This window comes from Xiphophorus couchianus, chromosome 2 (genome assembly GCF_001444195.1).
Source record: "Xiphophorus couchianus chromosome 2, X_couchianus-1.0, whole genome shotgun sequence".
Lineage (NCBI taxonomy): Eukaryota > Metazoa > Chordata > Actinopteri > Cyprinodontiformes > Poeciliidae > Xiphophorus > Xiphophorus couchianus.
Window position 1 is genome coordinate 15,743,919 of NC_040229.1, and position 17,312 is coordinate 15,761,230.

The 17,312-nt window shown below is 40.1% G+C and overlaps 2 protein-coding genes and 1 long non-coding RNA gene across 3 annotated transcripts; 1 reads left to right on the forward strand and 2 right to left on the reverse strand.

Annotated features, from left to right (window-relative positions):
- LOC114161631 (uncharacterized) lies at positions 1 to 5,203 on the reverse strand. Its single transcript, XR_003599058.1, has 2 exons — positions 3,069 to 5,203; positions 1 to 2,892 (listed from the first exon to the last, which is right to left on the reverse strand). It is a non-coding gene; the product is annotated as an uncharacterized LOC114161631 (long non-coding RNA).
- Positions 5,204 to 6,424: 1,221 nt separating this feature from the next.
- Positions 6,425 to 13,523, forward strand: LOC114161607 (deoxyribodipyrimidine photo-lyase). Its single transcript, XM_028044984.1, has 9 exons — positions 6,425 to 7,159; positions 8,560 to 9,205; positions 9,361 to 9,672; positions 9,762 to 9,934; positions 10,509 to 10,593; positions 10,690 to 10,922; positions 11,013 to 11,207; positions 11,683 to 11,908; positions 11,995 to 13,523. Exons 1-9 carry the CDS (start codon positions 6,938 to 6,940, stop codon positions 12,537 to 12,539), a joined length of 2,637 nt encoding a protein of 878 aa, XP_027900785.1. The 5' UTR covers positions 6,425 to 6,937; the 3' UTR covers positions 12,540 to 13,523.
- Positions 13,524 to 14,189: 666 nt separating this feature from the next.
- On the reverse strand, positions 14,190 to 16,895 carry LOC114161618 (glycine cleavage system H protein, mitochondrial-like). Its single transcript, XM_028045014.1, has 5 exons — positions 16,707 to 16,895; positions 16,466 to 16,548; positions 16,324 to 16,387; positions 15,548 to 15,679; positions 14,190 to 14,731 (listed from the first exon to the last, which is right to left on the reverse strand). The coding sequence occupies exons 1-5, from the start codon at positions 16,855 to 16,857 to the stop codon at positions 14,634 to 14,636; spliced, it is 528 nt and encodes a 175-aa protein (XP_027900815.1). The 5' UTR covers positions 16,858 to 16,895; the 3' UTR covers positions 14,190 to 14,633.
- Positions 16,896 to 17,312: the final 417 nt, after the last annotated feature.

The window sequence follows — 17,312 nt, forward strand, 5'->3', positions numbered from 1 at the left end:
TTTACTGTATTACTTACATGTTTATTTTTTGAAAAAAAGTCTATTACACAATATTATGGCTTATTTTGATTGTGATTCCCATTTGGGCCACATTCTTCTAAAATATTTCATACTCTGGTAGTTTTGACCATTTCAAACCCGACTTATTAGTTATAAAATAGAGTCATCTTCTGGGGAAAGTTTTACATCAACAACACATCAGTGTGTACCTATATAGGAGGTGATTTGAACTCCCTTTGACAACCAATAAATATAATTTCTTTTCAACTTAAACTGTAGTAAAATAATAATATTTCCTTATTTTAAGAATATTTACCAGCAGGAGCTGGAGTAAACCTCAGTTGGTTTGATTAGTGGTCACAGTCTGTCATATTTTATCAGATTCAACAGGGAACACTGGGGTGAGAACCACAGTAAACAGAAAGAGTGGTGTCACTATTATACCATTTTAAAAATAACAAAACTGTATGAGATAATGTGAAATATGCATATTTTTATGACCATTTCTCATCATAATTTCACAAAATACTTTACAGCTTTAAAATGTATTACACAATGTAATTTCCATACATGAATTTGTTACAGAAATAAGACCTGGAGCCACTGACAAAACCAACAACTGAAGCAATAATGCTTGTATATTTTAATTACTGCAGTCACAATGACCATATTTCCCAGTAGTAGACTATTAGTAGAGACTAGAAACGTAGTTTAAATCATCTGTTGTCAAACTCGTTACACGAAATGTCCACCTGGTGGTTCCAAATAGATGCATGGTTTATATGAAATGTCCAGGTGCAGATGGCTCTATTTCATACCTGAAAAATTCTTCTACCAAAAATACAACAGCAGGAAAACATGTAGGGCAATATGACAACACTGAACAAAGTGGCACACCCTCTCACTAAGCACTACATGTCACAATCTTTCACAGCTTTTACATAATACACAGTATTTGCACTTTTGCATAGTCGACTGAAGAAGGAGGTTGGTCAAGCTTCCAGAGGATTATAGCCCACTCTCATTGACTGTTATTGGAAAGTGTCCAAGTGCATATCCTCTGATTAGTCCTTTTTCAGACTGATACATTGATAGTATCCCTGTTGGCATGATTGATTGAGCCTGACACATTTTAATTACATTCAAATTAAATGAATCGGCTGGCAGACTATAAAACATTGCAGTTTAATAACGAGCCCAACTATTTTCCTTTTTTTCACCCCCTTCCTTCTTCCAATCCTATTTTGTTGGCCCGCACCAAATAACCTCTCTCCATTTAATGATATGCAAATGAATTTTCATGAACCCCATGATCCTATGCGATGATTAAACTGAGATGACATTAGCTGCCATGCTGCTGCCACTGTCAGTGTTTCTGTCTGCCTCCTTTTCTTTCCCCCTATCTCTACCATCTCTCTCCGTATCCAGCCAACTGGTGATATTAAGAGGTTCATTGTCATGATTCCCTTGAGAATTTTCTTTGTGAGAGATGACATTCTGAATATCCAGTGTTGTTTCAGGGAAGTTTTCCCCTAGGCAGCAGCTATGCAGCTTCATTGCATGAGGTGTTTGCTCTCAGACAACATGTGGTAGTAGCGCAAGCACTGAAGAAATCCATGTTAGAACGACACACAATTACTGCAACATAGTAACACGAGAAGATCATTTTTGTAGGTTTTCACATGTTTTCCATTTCCAGCTTTCCACTACCATCACTCCTTTTCAGTCTGTATCCAACTCCACCTCTGCTGTCGCTTATTGTACTCCATTTGCATAATGAAGCCCAGGCTTAATTAAGATCCCACTGGAGTCTGGAGCCAAGGATGAAGAAAAGACGCATCGAGGAAGAGTGGAGGGAGGTGGGGGCTGGGATCAAGCGTTCTTTGGCTTATCCGCACGTGTCCAAATAGGAGGCGCAATTTAAGGGGGGCGGGGGAGAGGGCTGACGAGCGATTAAATCACTAATTATGATCGGCTGTTAGAATTAGTGTGTGGCTGTTAATTAGCTGCAGATGAGATGCCCAGACTGTTGCTCGCCCTTGATGACTCCAGCAGCACCCTCCCTGGATGGCAGTGGAGAAACACAGCTTGACACCCTGGAGATGATGCCAACACATACCTTCTTTTTACACATATAGCAGTCTGAGGGGATTTCCCTTTAAGAACATGTGCAAGAGCAGGAAAGAGGCTCTTCATCATCTCTGTCCACCCACTCCCACTGTTCTTCGTTAAGCACAAATTCCTTCCACATCCTTTACTTCTTTTGCTCATTATTTCTCTTCCTCTCTAAGGAAAAATGGTAGATTCACTTCTCTTCATTCCATGTAATGTCCAGCATCCTTCCCTTCAGTGCAGCAGTTGGCACACGGTCGAGTTGGTATCAAGGCAATGGGCTTCTTGAGCCATGCACTCACAAAAGCTCCATTTGTGAGTGTAGTTGTACCACGTTGTTACTATTTTTGGGCTGCAATTCTCCACCTGCTAGCATAGCTTTTGACAGCGCCTGTAAATGCCTCGTGGTTTTTGTTTGGCGTGATGCCATTTATCTTTTTAGCCTTTCCCTTGAAGTAATGTTTTTGCCAAAAATATCCAAGGCATTTGAAATGTTCCGCTCAACATATCGATGTTTCTGTTTACAAATGCGCTGCCTTGGCAGCATGCCACCTTTCTTCCATTGCCCCGAAACCGTCAAAAGATGCCATCACAACCACTGGCAACCGTTGCCCGGGCACTTCCTCTTGGCTTTGTCCGAGCAAACAGTGATTAGAGGCAAATCCTCTGAGGTGAGTCCCTTTGTCTTTGACTGCAACAATTCTCCGCCATCTGCTTTAAGTGCTTCGGGTAAGCCATGAGGACAAACTGGCACACTGCCCGCTGGCTGGCACGCTGTGGCTGGTAGAGAGACGGGACGAAAAGTCGAAATGATCATTGCATTTTCAGAATCCATCGTACATTCAAAGCAGATGGTCACTTTTAAAGAGTCAATCATTTACATCTTCAGCATCCTTTTATGCCTTTGTCATTCATTCACATCTGAGTCATTCTGTGTAAGATGGTATCTTACTTACTTCAAAGCTCCGCTTTACCCGGGTCTTTTCCATATTGTCCTTTTCCCTGCCCGGTTTCCCGTTCATGATGCCCCACTCTGCCTGTGCCAAGGTGGCATCATAGAAGCACTGTGGAGGTCTGTTTCTCCTCGTCTTTCACTCTTATTCTCCTCGCCCCTTCGCCCATGCCCATGCCCGCCCCTGCTTCAGTCCTGACTGGATGGCACCGTGCCAACCTGCCACCGCCATCGCTCTCATTTGTAGTTCATTCTTCCATTGCCCTTCCCCCTGTCTCTATATTTCCGTCCCACTTTCTTCAGCTAATTTCATTTATTCACTTTTTAAATCGTTAAGTCTCACAGTTTATTACATATCATCGCCCACACAGCCAACATCAATTCACTGAAACATTTGGAACTTTTTTTCCCCCCATAGGACCGACACAAATTGTCTGCCTTCATTGTCATCTGGAGGACTATTTTAGCACCTGAAGGAATGATCTCGGTGGCTGCCCTGCAGGTAATTACAGCTGCGGTTACTTATTCCACGGAGACAAGAGAAGGACGACCAAAGCCCTGAGTTTGGAGAAAGCTGTGTTGTTTTAATTAACTTTTACCAACCCCCCTCTCTCTCCTTGCTTCATTTCACTTCTCTAAGAGCCCTGAGCAGGTTGTGCTTGTTCTCACCATACAGCATTATGATTGATGCGATTATCAGTAAAATTGATTGTGTACCATTGACCTCACCCACTTTACAGAGATGACCTACGATCCTTTGTTTTTCCTCTTTTTTCCCCGCACTCTTTAAATTCTGTTGTGTCAAACAAAAGCTGCCAGTGGTGGTGAAGCTATTAAGCAAATACTCTCATTATAACACAAAACATAATGAATATGTAAATGATGTGTGTAATTTATGCATGAAGGGAGACACTTCTGCTTTTTTCTAGCTGCCATTGTGTTCCCCCATTTATATCCACTTTTCCTTAAAAATTCACACTCACGCCAATATTCTTTTTTTCTTTAGACCACATCCTGAGTGTGAATCCATGGGGGACCTCTGAAGGTTTTATTCTGTTTTTAACACATTTTTCATTGCTTTTAACTATGGTGTGCAGTTTCTAATAGCTTCTCTGACTCGACCCATTTTTCTCTGTTTCCCTCTTTTAGCTCACAATCTATTCTCTCCAAAAACAAACATTTGGATCAACGCATTAAGCCAACAACTTTATGTTTATACAAGGTTACTTTTTCCTTGGAATATCAATGCATTTGTATATGTCTTTCATTTGCCCTCATGTGACTGCATGTGTTGATCTTATTGTGTGGTCCAAACTGTGTGGCATGTCCTGATAGATAGAGAGTAGCCTGCTCCTGTCTAGGATAAACACTTATAATACTCCAGCTCCCCTGGCAATCACCATAGCAACAAACCACGGTACTCACGTGAGTTGCATAATAAGATGTTCCCCAAGACCACGGACCATAAAGCAGAGGCAAACTAGACACCTGCGGCGATGGATGTGCAATAGAAAATACCCAATTCGAAACTATAAGCCAAATTCAACGTAGATCCGACTACTTATCGATAATCTCGAGACGCCTTGTGCGCCTTTTTCCGTCTCTCCAGTTCTAACAGGTGCTGATGAGCTGCAGTCAATGATTGTAATGAGCTATCGATCACCGTGGGAAAACAGAGGGACAGAGAGGGGTGAGGGAGGCAGGGGAAACAAGAGGACATACAGAGAGACTGCAAGAATAAAAAACGAAAAACTGTTAAAAGCTCCCCCAGATAGAATACCAATACTTTCTTCAATCAAGCCCACGTATCTTTTTGCTGTACTTAAAAATGGAAGTTATGGGACAGTGCTTTCTTTAAAGAACAGATGAGGGAGACTCAGAGCAGCTTCTGCGCTTGCTGATTTAAAGATGACCATGCAGACATGCTTGTCATGACCGACTCCAGATGCCAGTGAATGGCACTGACGCAGTATCTCTATTTTCCTCTTCTTTTTTTATGTGTGTATGCGGTGTGCATAGAGTGGAAGGCAGACAGCTTTAGGGGAGGGGGAGGTGCGTTTCCGTGTGTCTGTGTGAGCGTGAGTCGTGTGTGTCGGCTGGCGTTTCAGATAATGAAATGCAGCAGGGAACAAAGAGCTGGGGGCCCCTATTCTCTGTGCTGCAGCTTCATTTTCACTCCTGTCAGTCTATGATTCTTCCATAGCTTCTTTCTTGTGTACATGCAAGTGTGTGTGTGTTTATTTTTATATGAGCTGCTTGTGTTGTGTACCTGTGTGTCCCGCTACCCTCCTCTTCCTGTTAGCATTCTGCATGGCAGATTCCCCTAATGTAATAACTGTGTCTGCATGTCTAATTTACAGCAGGAGAGAGTAAATAGCCTGTGGTTAATTACAGTACGTGTGTGAGTGTGTGTGTGTATACACGTGTGTGTGTGTCGACATGCGCGTGGGTGTGTCAGGATGATTTATGAGTTGCAAATAGCTACACCACTGCCCCGTTTCTCCTCACTTAGTTTTTAATCTGTCTTTCCATTAATTTTCCTGGAGATGTTATTATGGTTTTATAACGCTGTGCACGAGGATGCCCGTGTGAATGCGCGTTTGTTAATGAGACAGAGGTGAGGACATTTTGTGTGTATCCAGCCTTACCTGAGGTTGCACTTCTTACATTTTGTTTCCTGCTGTCCATTCGCCTTTTCCTCTCCTCTGCTGCTTCATTCACTCTCTTCATTGAGAGTCGCAACGAACACAGATCTTTATTGACAGTACACGGTGGTACATGGAAACAGCAGGTCAATCCGTTTAGCCCAAGGGCCGATACACCAATTCACCAATTTGTCAGTGTTAGTTTGAGGGAGAAAAGCAGCTAATCTCTCCTCTCTGCTCTCTATTGATCACACACTTAGACTCCACTTCTCTGTCTAAACACTATTGATTCTCCCTCTCTCTCAATCTTTTTCCCTTCTTCCTCTCTTTCTGGGTTGCCTTCCTCACATACCAGAGCTCTTGTCACTGCTCTTCACATGGAAGTTACTAAAAAGGCTCTTGGTGCTGAAGTCTAAAGTCACATTTTTGATACTGCTTCTAATCTTCTTCTTTATTTTTTTTTTTTGCAAGTTGGTCCACAAGTCTGGCAAAGCACCACCCCCTGCTGCTTGTGTTCAAAATTTGCACGTTGTCTCATTAGAAAAATCAATTACTTAGCGACCCTTAAACAGCAGGGAATGCAGACCATGATTAAAAATTCACTGCTGGGTACACTGTCTCCTGGCTTTGTTTTTTTTTTTTCTCTCTTTTTTGTTTCTTGCTTTCTCATCACAGTGTGCATAGCGAAAAAGGAACAAACGCTTGTCGAGATTAAAGCTTCGCAATAATAATAATAAAAGAAAACACAAAGGACATGATTTCACAGCAACATTACATCTATCAACACTGTGTTTGATTGTGTGTAGACTTCTGGAGCCCCCAGATGAACTTTCTGCGTAATTTGTTAAAATCAAGAATACCTTATAAACTGAAGCAGAGGAAACCTCGAGTATGCTGCAGACAATGATTTTTCTAAACCATAAATTCATCTATGCGGCTCTACCTTCTGTCTAATTAATTAAATGTAAACAAGGAGTTCCTTCTGTTACTCACATGGCGAAGCAGTTTCACTCGTCTTTTTTGTCTGCTTTTCGTTACGTTTTTGCTCCCTCTACTGGTAGGGTCAACTTATTACATGGGTTATAAAACACACACACATGGCTTTTGTAACTACTAGTCAGCTGGTGTTTGGTAACGAGTACCGGTGGCAGAGAACGTAATGTTCGTCAGTTACATTTTACTTTAGCACACTTTTACTTGTACTATACCGTCACTTTTCACATCTAAGATGCCTCACTCAGCCGCCGGTGGCCAAGCTGCGGTGAGACAGATGTTGAGGGAGGTGCTGGTGGGTCGAGAAGATCCGGAGGGCTTCTTCGCGATGTGTGTGTCCATCCTGGGGCACCAAGAGACGCGTTCGCAGTTTCTGTCCATCATCAAGCCACTGTCCACGGCCAACATCCGGCTGCACTCTGTCCTCAGTTTCATCTACCAGGGATATTTCTCAAAGGTCAGTGAGGGAAAAAAAAGACTACATTAAAAAAAGTGTGTCCACTTTTTAGATGGAAGTAGCTAATGGGTTATAATGTGGGTTTAAAAAGCAGCAACATTAAAGCAAACAGTTACTCAAAAGGCACATAGTTAATAAATGGGTTGCAGTAATAATTTAATGCCATTAACCTCGGAGCAAAATAGCAACAGGCAAGTTTAAAACTTTCCAACTATAGTTTACAAATTTACAACTAAGTAACATCAAACTGTTTTGTTAGTTTTGATCTTTTTCATCGATTTTGTTTCATAGTTATTGCTATTCTTGCTAGCTAGAAAAAAAGTTACCACTAATTGAGGCTCGTCAATAACATCTGTGCAATAATTCTTTTTCAAGTATTAATTCAACACAAAGGAGTGAATAATTGTAAAGTGTAAAGTAAGTTATACATTATTTTAAACTTTTAATGCATTTGCTTTTTTTGTTTGCATGTTTAATTAAAATAAATAAATAAATAAATATTTCTAAAAGGTGTGGCGTGTGTTTGTATTCAGTCCTAATCAGTCAGTATGTGGTAGAACCTGTTTCATGGTATGTACCTATCAAAAGGTTAATTCAGATTCTCCCATGAGCTGCATCTCATCATAAACAGCATCACACAGCTTACTTATTTTTTGTTTAACTAAATGTGTGTATTGTGAAACTGTCAGCAGCGATAGTCAGTTTTTCTTAAAGTTTCTTTTGGCACACTGTTTTTCTGACGTCTGTGATCACTCTAAGCATCTGTTGGAGTTGACAGCACAATGGTCTGGGTCAGAGGTCTCCAACTACAGTCCTAAAGAGCTACTGCTCTGCAGCTTTTAGATGCGTCCCTGCTCCAGCACATCTAAACCAAATGTTTGTGTCGTCACCGGGCCTTTGCTGAACTTGATGGCATGCTGAAGAGATAATTCAACCATTTGATTGAGCAGAGATGTATGTAAAAGTTGCAAGCCGTATCTCTTGAGTATTGGAGATGGAGACCCCTGTCTGGGTTGAATTTGGAACATGTCTAAATTAAAACTTGTTTGTGCTAAAATTGTTACTTTTACTTTGCTCAATTAAGGTACAGTGTATTTAGGACACTGTACCTGAGACTTTGAAGCGCAAAGTCTCTAAATTTGGGCCTTAGTGGCAGATCAACACACCTGACTAATGATTGGCTCATTACCAGGCCTCTGGATAACTTGAGGAGGTATTTCAGTCACTTGAATTAACTGTGTCGGAACCATAAAACATCTACAACGTATATATCAGTGACCCTTAATGATTGGAGTCAAACACTTCTGATGTAGTCCTGCAAAAAGAAAAATTGTTTATGCAAATATATTTGAAATCTTTTTGTTTCCATTAAAAACCCACACTTTTTGTATTTTTTCTAGATGGAGGATGATGAGCTGGAGCTTGCTTTGGCTCTCTCTCTTCTGGATATGAAGGATCAGCAGATATCAACCCCTAACCAAATGACCCTGCATCCTGCAGTCAGAGGCAATGCAAGCAGCGTTCTATGCAATTCAAACGCAAAAACTCAAGGAAATAGTTGCACCCAACAAGAAGATGTACCTGGCAGAGAAAAGAGTGCCTTTGTGGCACAGTCAATGTCTGGTAGTAAGGAAAACTTCCGAGAGAACCAAACTTATAAAAGTACACATGTTGAAGGTGTTGATAACAAATCACTTGGAACAAGCCAGGCTCTTTATGTTCCAGATTCCTCTACCTCATTTTCTATTCCAAACACAGCATCCGTAAGTGGCCAAGTTATGAAGGAGGAGGATCTATCAAAGAAACCGAGATGTTCTAAAAATAGGCGGCAACGGCGAAAAGTAGCTGCCCAGCAGATTGTAGGTTTAAAACATTCTCCATCAGCGCCACCACCTGTTTTACTTTGGTTCAGGAGAGACCTTAGACTCTGTGATAACCCTGCACTCATCAGATGTCTTGAACTGGGTGCACCTGTCATTCCTGTCTTTATTTGGAGTCCTGAGGAGGAGGAGGGTTCAGGGGTCACCATTGCTATGGGGGGAGCTTGTAAGTTGCCCTAATACTCAGATATTTTGTTTGTGAAAATATCTGTTTAATTTAATTTTGTGAAAATTAAATATAATTTTGTTTTCACACAGCTGAAAGTTGATACAATCTTAATCTCTAATGTATTCACTAACTAAACGTCCTTTATGTAACAGGTAAATACTGGCTTCATCAGGCTTTGTCTTGCTTTTGTGCATCCCTGGAGCGGATTGGCAGTCATCTCATCTTTCTCAAAGCCAGTGGAGATGAGAACAAAGACGGATCTTCTCTGCATACGCTGAAAACATTAGTAAAGGAGACCGGGGCACAAACTGTGATGGCTAATGCTTTGTACGAACCATGGCTGAAGGAGAGGGATGATGTGGTTTTCTCAGCCCTGCACAAAGAAGGTGTTGAATGTAAAATGTTCCACTCGTACTGTCTCAGAGACCCGTTTTCTGTCAGCACAGAGGGTGTGGGGCTCAGAGGTTTGTCCTGACAAAATTCACTTTATATTAAAGCTAAAATGAAATGTAAACATTTTGATCAGGTTGTACTTTTTTTCTCTGTGATGTAGGCCTAGGTTCAGTGTCTCATTTCATGAACTGCTGCAGACAAAACCCAGGAGCTTCTATAGGTGTTCCTCTGGACCCACCAGTGTCTCTTCCTTCACCTACCCGCTGGCCACAAGGTGTCCCATTGGATAAGCTTGGCCTCGCACGCATGCCACGCAGGAAGGACGGCACAATTGTGAGCAGAGAAACTAAATAACTCGTTAACAATTCAAAAATTAAAAAAGCCTCTCTGCTGCTTCCTTGCCCTATCTCTCCTTTTAGCTGGAACTTATGTCTTGGTAGCTTTACAAACGAGCCACAGTGCTTACATTTTCAGATGATAAATTGAACTGGTGAGATTTTCAAAGGTTGGCACTTTTTAAAATACTAAGCTGTCCTTCAAATCGGTAGTGGTTTTTATAATGCTGTTTGTACACTAATGTATTCCAACAAACTTCTGAAACCTTATCAAACAGCTATGATGATATCAAAATACACAGAGGACAACTCTAATGATTTAGTGACTTCAGAATTCAATTGGTTATACTGGATTTTACCTGGAGGTATTATAGCAAAGCGGGACTAAACACAGATACACATCACAATTTTAGATTTTATTTAGTTATTTCTGAAACAAAATGGAGAAGCCTTCTCCATTTTCCTACTGATTGAAAAAGCATACCACTTAGTGTTGGTTTATCACCTAATATTCTAATGAAATTGAGGTTTGCAGTTTTAATGTGATGGTGTTGTCTTATTTTTGTCTACAGATTGACTGGGCTGAAAACATTCGCAAGTCCTGGGACTTTAGTGAAGACGGAGCACATGCCCGACTGGAAGCTTTTCTTCATGATGGTGAAGCGTCTCTGTGTCTAGTAAACATAAATTGCATTGCAGTTTTACTTAGAAAGCTATTAACTAGTTGCGTATGTTTATTCTTTCCATTTCTAGGTGTGTATAGATATGAAAAAGAGTCAGGCAGGGCAGATGCTCCGAACACCAGCTGTCTGTCTCCCTACCTGCACTTCGGTCAGCTCAGTCCACGCTGGCTTCTATGGGATGCCAAAGGAGCCAGGTGTCGACCCCCAAAGTTCCAACGGAAGCTGGCCTGGAGGGATTTGGCATACTGGCAGCTAACACTGTTTCCTGATCTGCCCTGGGAATCACTCAGACCTCCATACAAGGTTAAGATACACTGTTATATTAGCACATTATCAATGTATATAATTCTTTGTATTAATTACAAAGAATTATTAATTTTCTGTTACTTGCAGGCTTTACGTTGGAGCACTGATTGTCGCCACCTAAAGGCTTGGCAGAAAGGTAAAACCGGCTACCCTCTGGTTGACGCAGCCATGAGGCAGCTATGGCTGACAGGCTGGATGAACAACTACATGCGACATGTAGTGGCATCTTTTCTCATTGCGTATCTCCATCTGCCTTGGCAAGAGGGCTATCGCTGGTTCCAGGTAAGAATCTTGCAGATACAAAAATGTTTTCTTATGTTGGGAACTTGGCCCACCAACCTGGGGTTTAAGGCTTGGCAGAATACACTACAAAAACTGAGGAATAAAATAACTCAGCAATTGCATATTTTAGCTCTGAGGAATGAGGTATTCATTCCGGTGAGGTGAACAAAGCAACAAAATATTGCTGTTCATACACCAGAGGTGGCTGATGATGATGCTAATGCTGTAATGCTAATGTGTATTTGATTTGTAGCTTACAACTTTGTAAGGGCTATTTCATTGGTTTGTTATAAACTTGAGCTGCATTTGATCAGCTCTGGTTTTATCCTTATAATTAGAAATCTTCAAACCTGCAGAACTCAGCTTTAAGAAACTTTTACTCTCCCTACCTTTGACTGGGAGAAACATGTAAAACAATAAAAAGTCTAACTTACCTAAACTTACTGAACTGCATCAAGTATTTATTCATGTTTAGGACACCCTCGTGGATGCAGATGTTGCTATCGATGCTATGATGTGGCAGAACGGTGGTATGTGTGGCCTGGATCACTGGAACTTCGTGATGCATCCAGTTGATGCAGCAATGACCTGTGACCCGTACGGCAGCTATGTCAGGAAATGGTGTCCTGAGCTTGCAGATTTGCCAGACGAGCTCATACACAAACCCTGGAAATGTCCTGCATCCATCCTGCGGCGAACAGGTGAGAAATTTATCAAATGTTTTCAGGTTGAACGACTTCTGATTCAGGGGCCCTAACTCACTTTCATATTTTCTGTTGCCTCTTAGGTGTGGTGTTTGGCCAGACGTATCCTGAACGAATAGTTACCAATCTAGAGGAGCAGAGGAGCAAATCTCTACAAGATGTAGCTCTGGTGCGCAAGCAGTTTGAACAGTATGTTGACAAGCGCTCAGGCTGTGATTTGGTGCCTTTGCCCAAACGCCTTGTGTCTGAGGCTCTAGGTGTGTCTCACTGGGACGGGGCTGTGGTGACAGAGGGGAAACAGTTCCTGCTGCCTGTCATCACCCGCATGGAATTCAAACACCAGCTGGAAGACCCGGACGCAGATGCTGCTTCAAACCCTTACAACGCTGTCCTGAAAGGATACGTGAGCCGCAAGAGGGACGAGACCATAGCGTTCCTAAATGAGACAGACTTTACAGCTAGTGTGATGTGCGAGGGAGCACACAGACAGGAGAGACTAGAGAGGGATTACCGCAGAATGGAGGGGCTCCCTCTGGCTCCATCAAACCGCGGAAGGGCCAGAAGGACTTCAACAGCCAAGGACAAGTTCTCTGTTGTACCCGGTGGTGCCATCGCTTCAAGGAACTGAACCAGAGAAGAAACATGAAATACTTCAAGGATCAAAGTTACAAAATTGTAATGTACATAAAATACATGCATTGCTGGTGTATTTTTTACAGTGAACAGCTGTCTCCACAAGCAGCTTCCATCCCTCTACATGCACACTACAATGTTGGTTGAGACAGCAGAAAACTTTTTCAAATTTTTCTACATTATAACCACAATGTACTGCATTGGGATTTTATGTAACACATCAGTACAATGTAGTGCACAACTATGAAGTCGAAGGAAACTGATGCATAGTCCTTTGATTTGGAAATTTAATCTCATTCTTCTTTGCAAAGTAGTTACAATGAAGAGAATCTGTGACGAATTTTCTGAAGACCAATTTTCAGGTTGCCACAGATTCTTAGTTGGATTTAGGTTTGAACTTTGGGCCATTCAGACGTGTATATACTTTGATTTAATCCATTCCACTGCATCTCTTGCTGTTTTTGGGGTTACTCTTGTAAATCTCAAGATATTTTTAACTTCCCATAGCTTTTATTCCTGGAAAACAGTGATTGCTTTTGGCTCCATTCACTTTCCCATCAACTTTAACCAGTTTCCCTATTCCTGCATCAGCAAAATGAAGCTGCCACCACCATCCACCCTGAGGATGGGATGTTCAGGGTGATGTCCAATATTAAGTTTCAACCATGCATAATGTACGTATTGGCCAGAAATCCAATTTTGGTGTCATCATCTTCTTCAATCTGGTGTCTGTAGTCTCACCACTTATCTACAAAAGTTGTATCTTTGGAATGTACAACCATTTTCCCACCTGACTTACAGATCTCTGCTGCTCCATTAAAGTTAATAAGAGCCTCTTTGTTGCTTCCTTGTTTAATACTGCTCCTACCTGGCCAGTCAGTTCAGGGGGTTGGAGATGTCTTGATAGGTTTGATGGTGCCAGAGTGTGAACAATATTCTGTAAAATATTTACAAATCCTTTAAAATCTTCCACATTGTCCTTGAAGCATTCCAATTTGATCTTTGTCTTCATGATACCGTTATTTCTCTAACAAACCTCTGAGATCTTCTCAGAACAACTATATTCATACCAAGATTGAACACAGATGGACTCTATTTAGCATTTACACGACTACTGAAGGCACAATGAATTTTGTCTGGAAGCACCCAAAAAAATTAAACGTGAGTAATTTCTCTTTCATTCTACAAATACCTGTTACTTTGTGTGGATTCTTCACATAAAAATATGATAGAATATTGAGAACTTGTTTCCTCCATTGGTGGTAAAGCTGCATTTTTTTAAATCAAAGATTCCCTAAGCTATTATATAAAATCACATAATATAAACTGCTACTATAGTCCCTGTTAACCAACAGATGCATCTCTTCCTAATGTGGCATTAAAGCCTGAACAGTTTATTCTGTTGTCAAATCAATTATTAAAGCCAAAGCTGCTGGATGCCTTTGGTCTAGTTTGAGGTGGTTATTTTCCTATCTTGTTGCATTTTGGATTAACTATTTTTTATGCGTCTTATATGATGCTGGTAGCTGGATGTTTTGTTGTATGACTTGGTGCAGCCACAACAACAACCAAAGATGTACAAACTGTAAACCGATTTTGTTTTAAATATACCGTCTGAAAGTTCGGAAATAAAATCCACAAAAACTGAACATGTAAGGAAATGTTTATTTTTCTATTACACAGGTCCCATATCCACAGTGTTCACAAACCAAATTAATACCATAAAGACCAAAGTGCTTTTTAAGTCTACGTATACAAAGGCTGAATTTCAGGTTTGACTGAAATGCTTGGAAGCTTTTTTAAATGACTTGATTTCTTTTCGTCGGCTTAAAAATTGTGCAGCTGTGAGAAGTCAGGATTTTTAGTCAGTGCAGACTGAGAAGTCCCCTAAAGTCAGTCGTTTTCAGTAGGTAAAGACTTTCTAAAGTTCACATTTCTACAGCCCAGGCAGATCACCAGTACAGAGCTGTACACCTTTGCTGCTGGATGCTAAGCGTTGTGATGGAACCGAGAGGCACATCAAATGCTCCTCCCTGCCAGTAATGATGGAAATAACGCAGGAGCATAATAACCGTTAAACAACCTAAGGTTAGTCCTCGATGGAGTGGATGTATCTCTCATATGCTGCCTCGTCCATTAGAGAGTCGAGCTCAGCGGGTTTTGCAATCGTCATCTTCATCAGCCAACCTAAAGGAAATCAGTGTAAGATGTGATTTAACCATCAACAAGTTGCACGGATTTGCTTTTTGAGACATGAGTTAAAAATATTTCTTCCATATGCAAAACAGTAAAGCTCTTAAAATATATTTCAAGAAATTAAGAAACCCAAGAGATTTGTTTTAGTTGGCATCACATTTTTAAAATTATAATTCAGAGCAAAATACACTGCATTGTTTTTTTTTTTCAAACTGGCTTCATGTAGCCTTTTTTAGGAGTAAAAAAGGAAAGTTTTTATTATTGTTAGTAAAATGATATACTTGTACAATGCTGCCATCTATTGTCCAACAAAAGAATAATATGACCTCAAGAAAAACAATATTTAGTAAAAGCAACATTTGCTTTCTTGATATATATATCTACACATATCTATATAGATATCTACATACATATATATATATATATATATGTTTTACTAAATATTGTTTTTATCGAGGCCACATGATATACATATATATATATATAGAGAGAGAGAGAGAGAGAGAGATATGTGTTTTTTTTTCTTTACCTGAACACACAGCAGTATTACCTAAAACTAAACTGTCAGGCTTGTGTTTCAGAAAGCACATTCATTTGTTCAGTTGAGATATACTTTAACTAAATGCTCCAGTGTTATGGATTGGTATGTTTTACATCAAGAGCTGAGAAACAATTTAGAAATTACACATATTAAAAAGAAACAGTGCAACTCAACATACTTTTTCATTAAACACAATAATCTCCCTTTTACAGAGCTTAAGGCGTCAGCTAGACAGACGTGCAGTGTTAGGTTGTGAGCATACTCACCATCTTTATAGCAGGATTTGTTGACCAAACCAGGGTTGTCTGCCAGTAGTGTGTTTACCTCTACAACTTCTCCAGTCAAGGGTGAATAAAGTTCACTTGCTGCCTTGACACTTTCCAGAGCTCCAAACTCATCTGAGAAAATATGTACATAAATGGTTAATCTTTTTAGTTATTATTTTCATATCTTAGCTGTAGGGAAATCCCTGCCCAGTAGCCCATTTTGTGTACCATATGCTAATGCATAGCACAAACAAAATGGTCTTACTCTAATAAATTTAAACAAAGCTGTTTAAATAAACGAAACATGAATATAAATACAAATCAATAATTTTAAATACAGTTTTAACTTTGTTTTCTATTCTGAATTATTTGAACTGTAAATGATTTAAAAAGATAAATGGTTCTATTTAAAAGACGTTTCTGAGTTGATTTAAGTTATACATATATTCATGATTTATCCATTAAACTGTGCCACGTAAGCTCATTGATATAGTTCAAAAGCAGTATGTCAAGTTTAGATAATTGACATATCTAAACTAAAATGACTCTTTCAAGAACCAGTATTATAAACATGGCTGGTAGCAACCAGTCATTTTAACCATTTACCAGAAAAGTCTTCCTGTAAGAGAAAATTAATTTTTTTCTGGCATTTAGCTGGTGTTTCCTATGAAGCAGAAACATGTGATGTTTTAAAAAAAATAAAAAAAATAAAAATACAGCTAAAACTATCCAGTGTTTGCAACTGGGTTCACAAAACCATGTAGAAAACTTCATACCCTGCTGGGCAAGCTGTGTTCCCACCTCTGGTAGTCCACAGTAGACTACATCTCCCAACGCCTCCTGCAAGTGACCGACAACACGGTCAAAGATCACTCTGAAATCATTTACTTCAGGGCATGTGGGACATTGGAAACTTACTTGTGCAAAGTTGCTGATGCCGACTGTACCTGTTCCGTTGTCTTCTACTCGAATCCATTCGTGTTTGTCTGTGAATTTAAGTGCTGTAAGACAAAACAACAGACTCTGTAATCTTTGGTGCATGTGATAACCATACATGTAGCAGAGCTGACATTCTACCATGTCCTTTCCCCCTCCTGTTGGTGCTGCTATGTAGACTGTGGGCTAACGTGCTAGTCTAAACAAATCCAGGGACAGATACCTGCTGATAATCGGCTTGAAGAAGCTAGTGTTCTCCCATTATAAGCTGTAGGTGCCAGTCTCAGAGGAGAGAGCAGCGGTGAGCGGGCAAGTAAAGGCCAAACTGTGGAAAAGTTGGAAGAAAATGAGCGGAACAAACCACAGGCGGCCATCTCTGCCGCTATCTGATGAGCGAGGGACTCTACTTACTCTGCGGTGTCTTAAGAGATGTCAAAGGCGCTTTGCTGCCATCAACTGGCCATGGATGAGGTACAAGTAAACATTGTTTTAAAGCAGTGCTAAGATTTTTTTATGGAATCTAAAATGCCTAAAGTGGATAATTGTGTTTTTGTTGATACAGTATTATATGCTGACATATTTTACATGTGTAAATTTTACTTTGAACTTTTGCGACCACCTATGATGAAAATATATTCACGATTTCATAACTTATTTTACACTTCTCATTACTGCAAACTGGATTTGAAAGGCCTTTTTTTAAATTCATTAAAATCTAGGTTAATTACTAAAATTTAGTTGATTACTCTTGTTTTATTTGATACTTTGTATCAAAATCTTAGATTTAATTCCAATTTCATAGAAAACTCAATTTATGAAACGTATTTTT

What these genes read in the sequence shown, in the direction of transcription:
- LOC114161607 (XM_028044984.1), top strand. Translation starts at nt 6,938, where the DNA reads ATGCCTCACTCAGCCGCCGGTGGCCAAGCTGCGGTGAGACAGATGTTG. An exon ending in GGAAGCTTTTCTTCATGATG is followed by an intron (nt 10,594 to 10,689) that starts GTGAAGCGTCTC and finishes TTCCATTTCTAG; the next exon opens with GTGTGTATAGATATGAAAAA. An exon ending in AGGGCTATCGCTGGTTCCAG is followed by an intron (nt 11,208 to 11,682) that starts GTAAGAATCTTG and finishes ATTCATGTTTAG; the next exon opens with GACACCCTCGTGGATGCAGA.
- LOC114161618 (XM_028045014.1), bottom strand. Translation starts at nt 16,857, where the DNA reads ATGGCCGCCTGTGGTTTGTTCCGCTCATTTTCTTCCAACTTTTCCACA. An exon ending in TTCAAGCCGATTATCAGCAG is followed by an intron (nt 16,549 to 16,706) that starts GTATCTGTCCCT and finishes TTTGTCTTACAG; the next exon opens with CACTTAAATTCACAGACAAA. An exon ending in CAAATCCTGCTATAAAGATG is followed by an intron (nt 14,732 to 15,547) that starts GTGAGTATGCTC and finishes GATTTCCTTTAG; the next exon opens with GTTGGCTGATGAAGATGACG.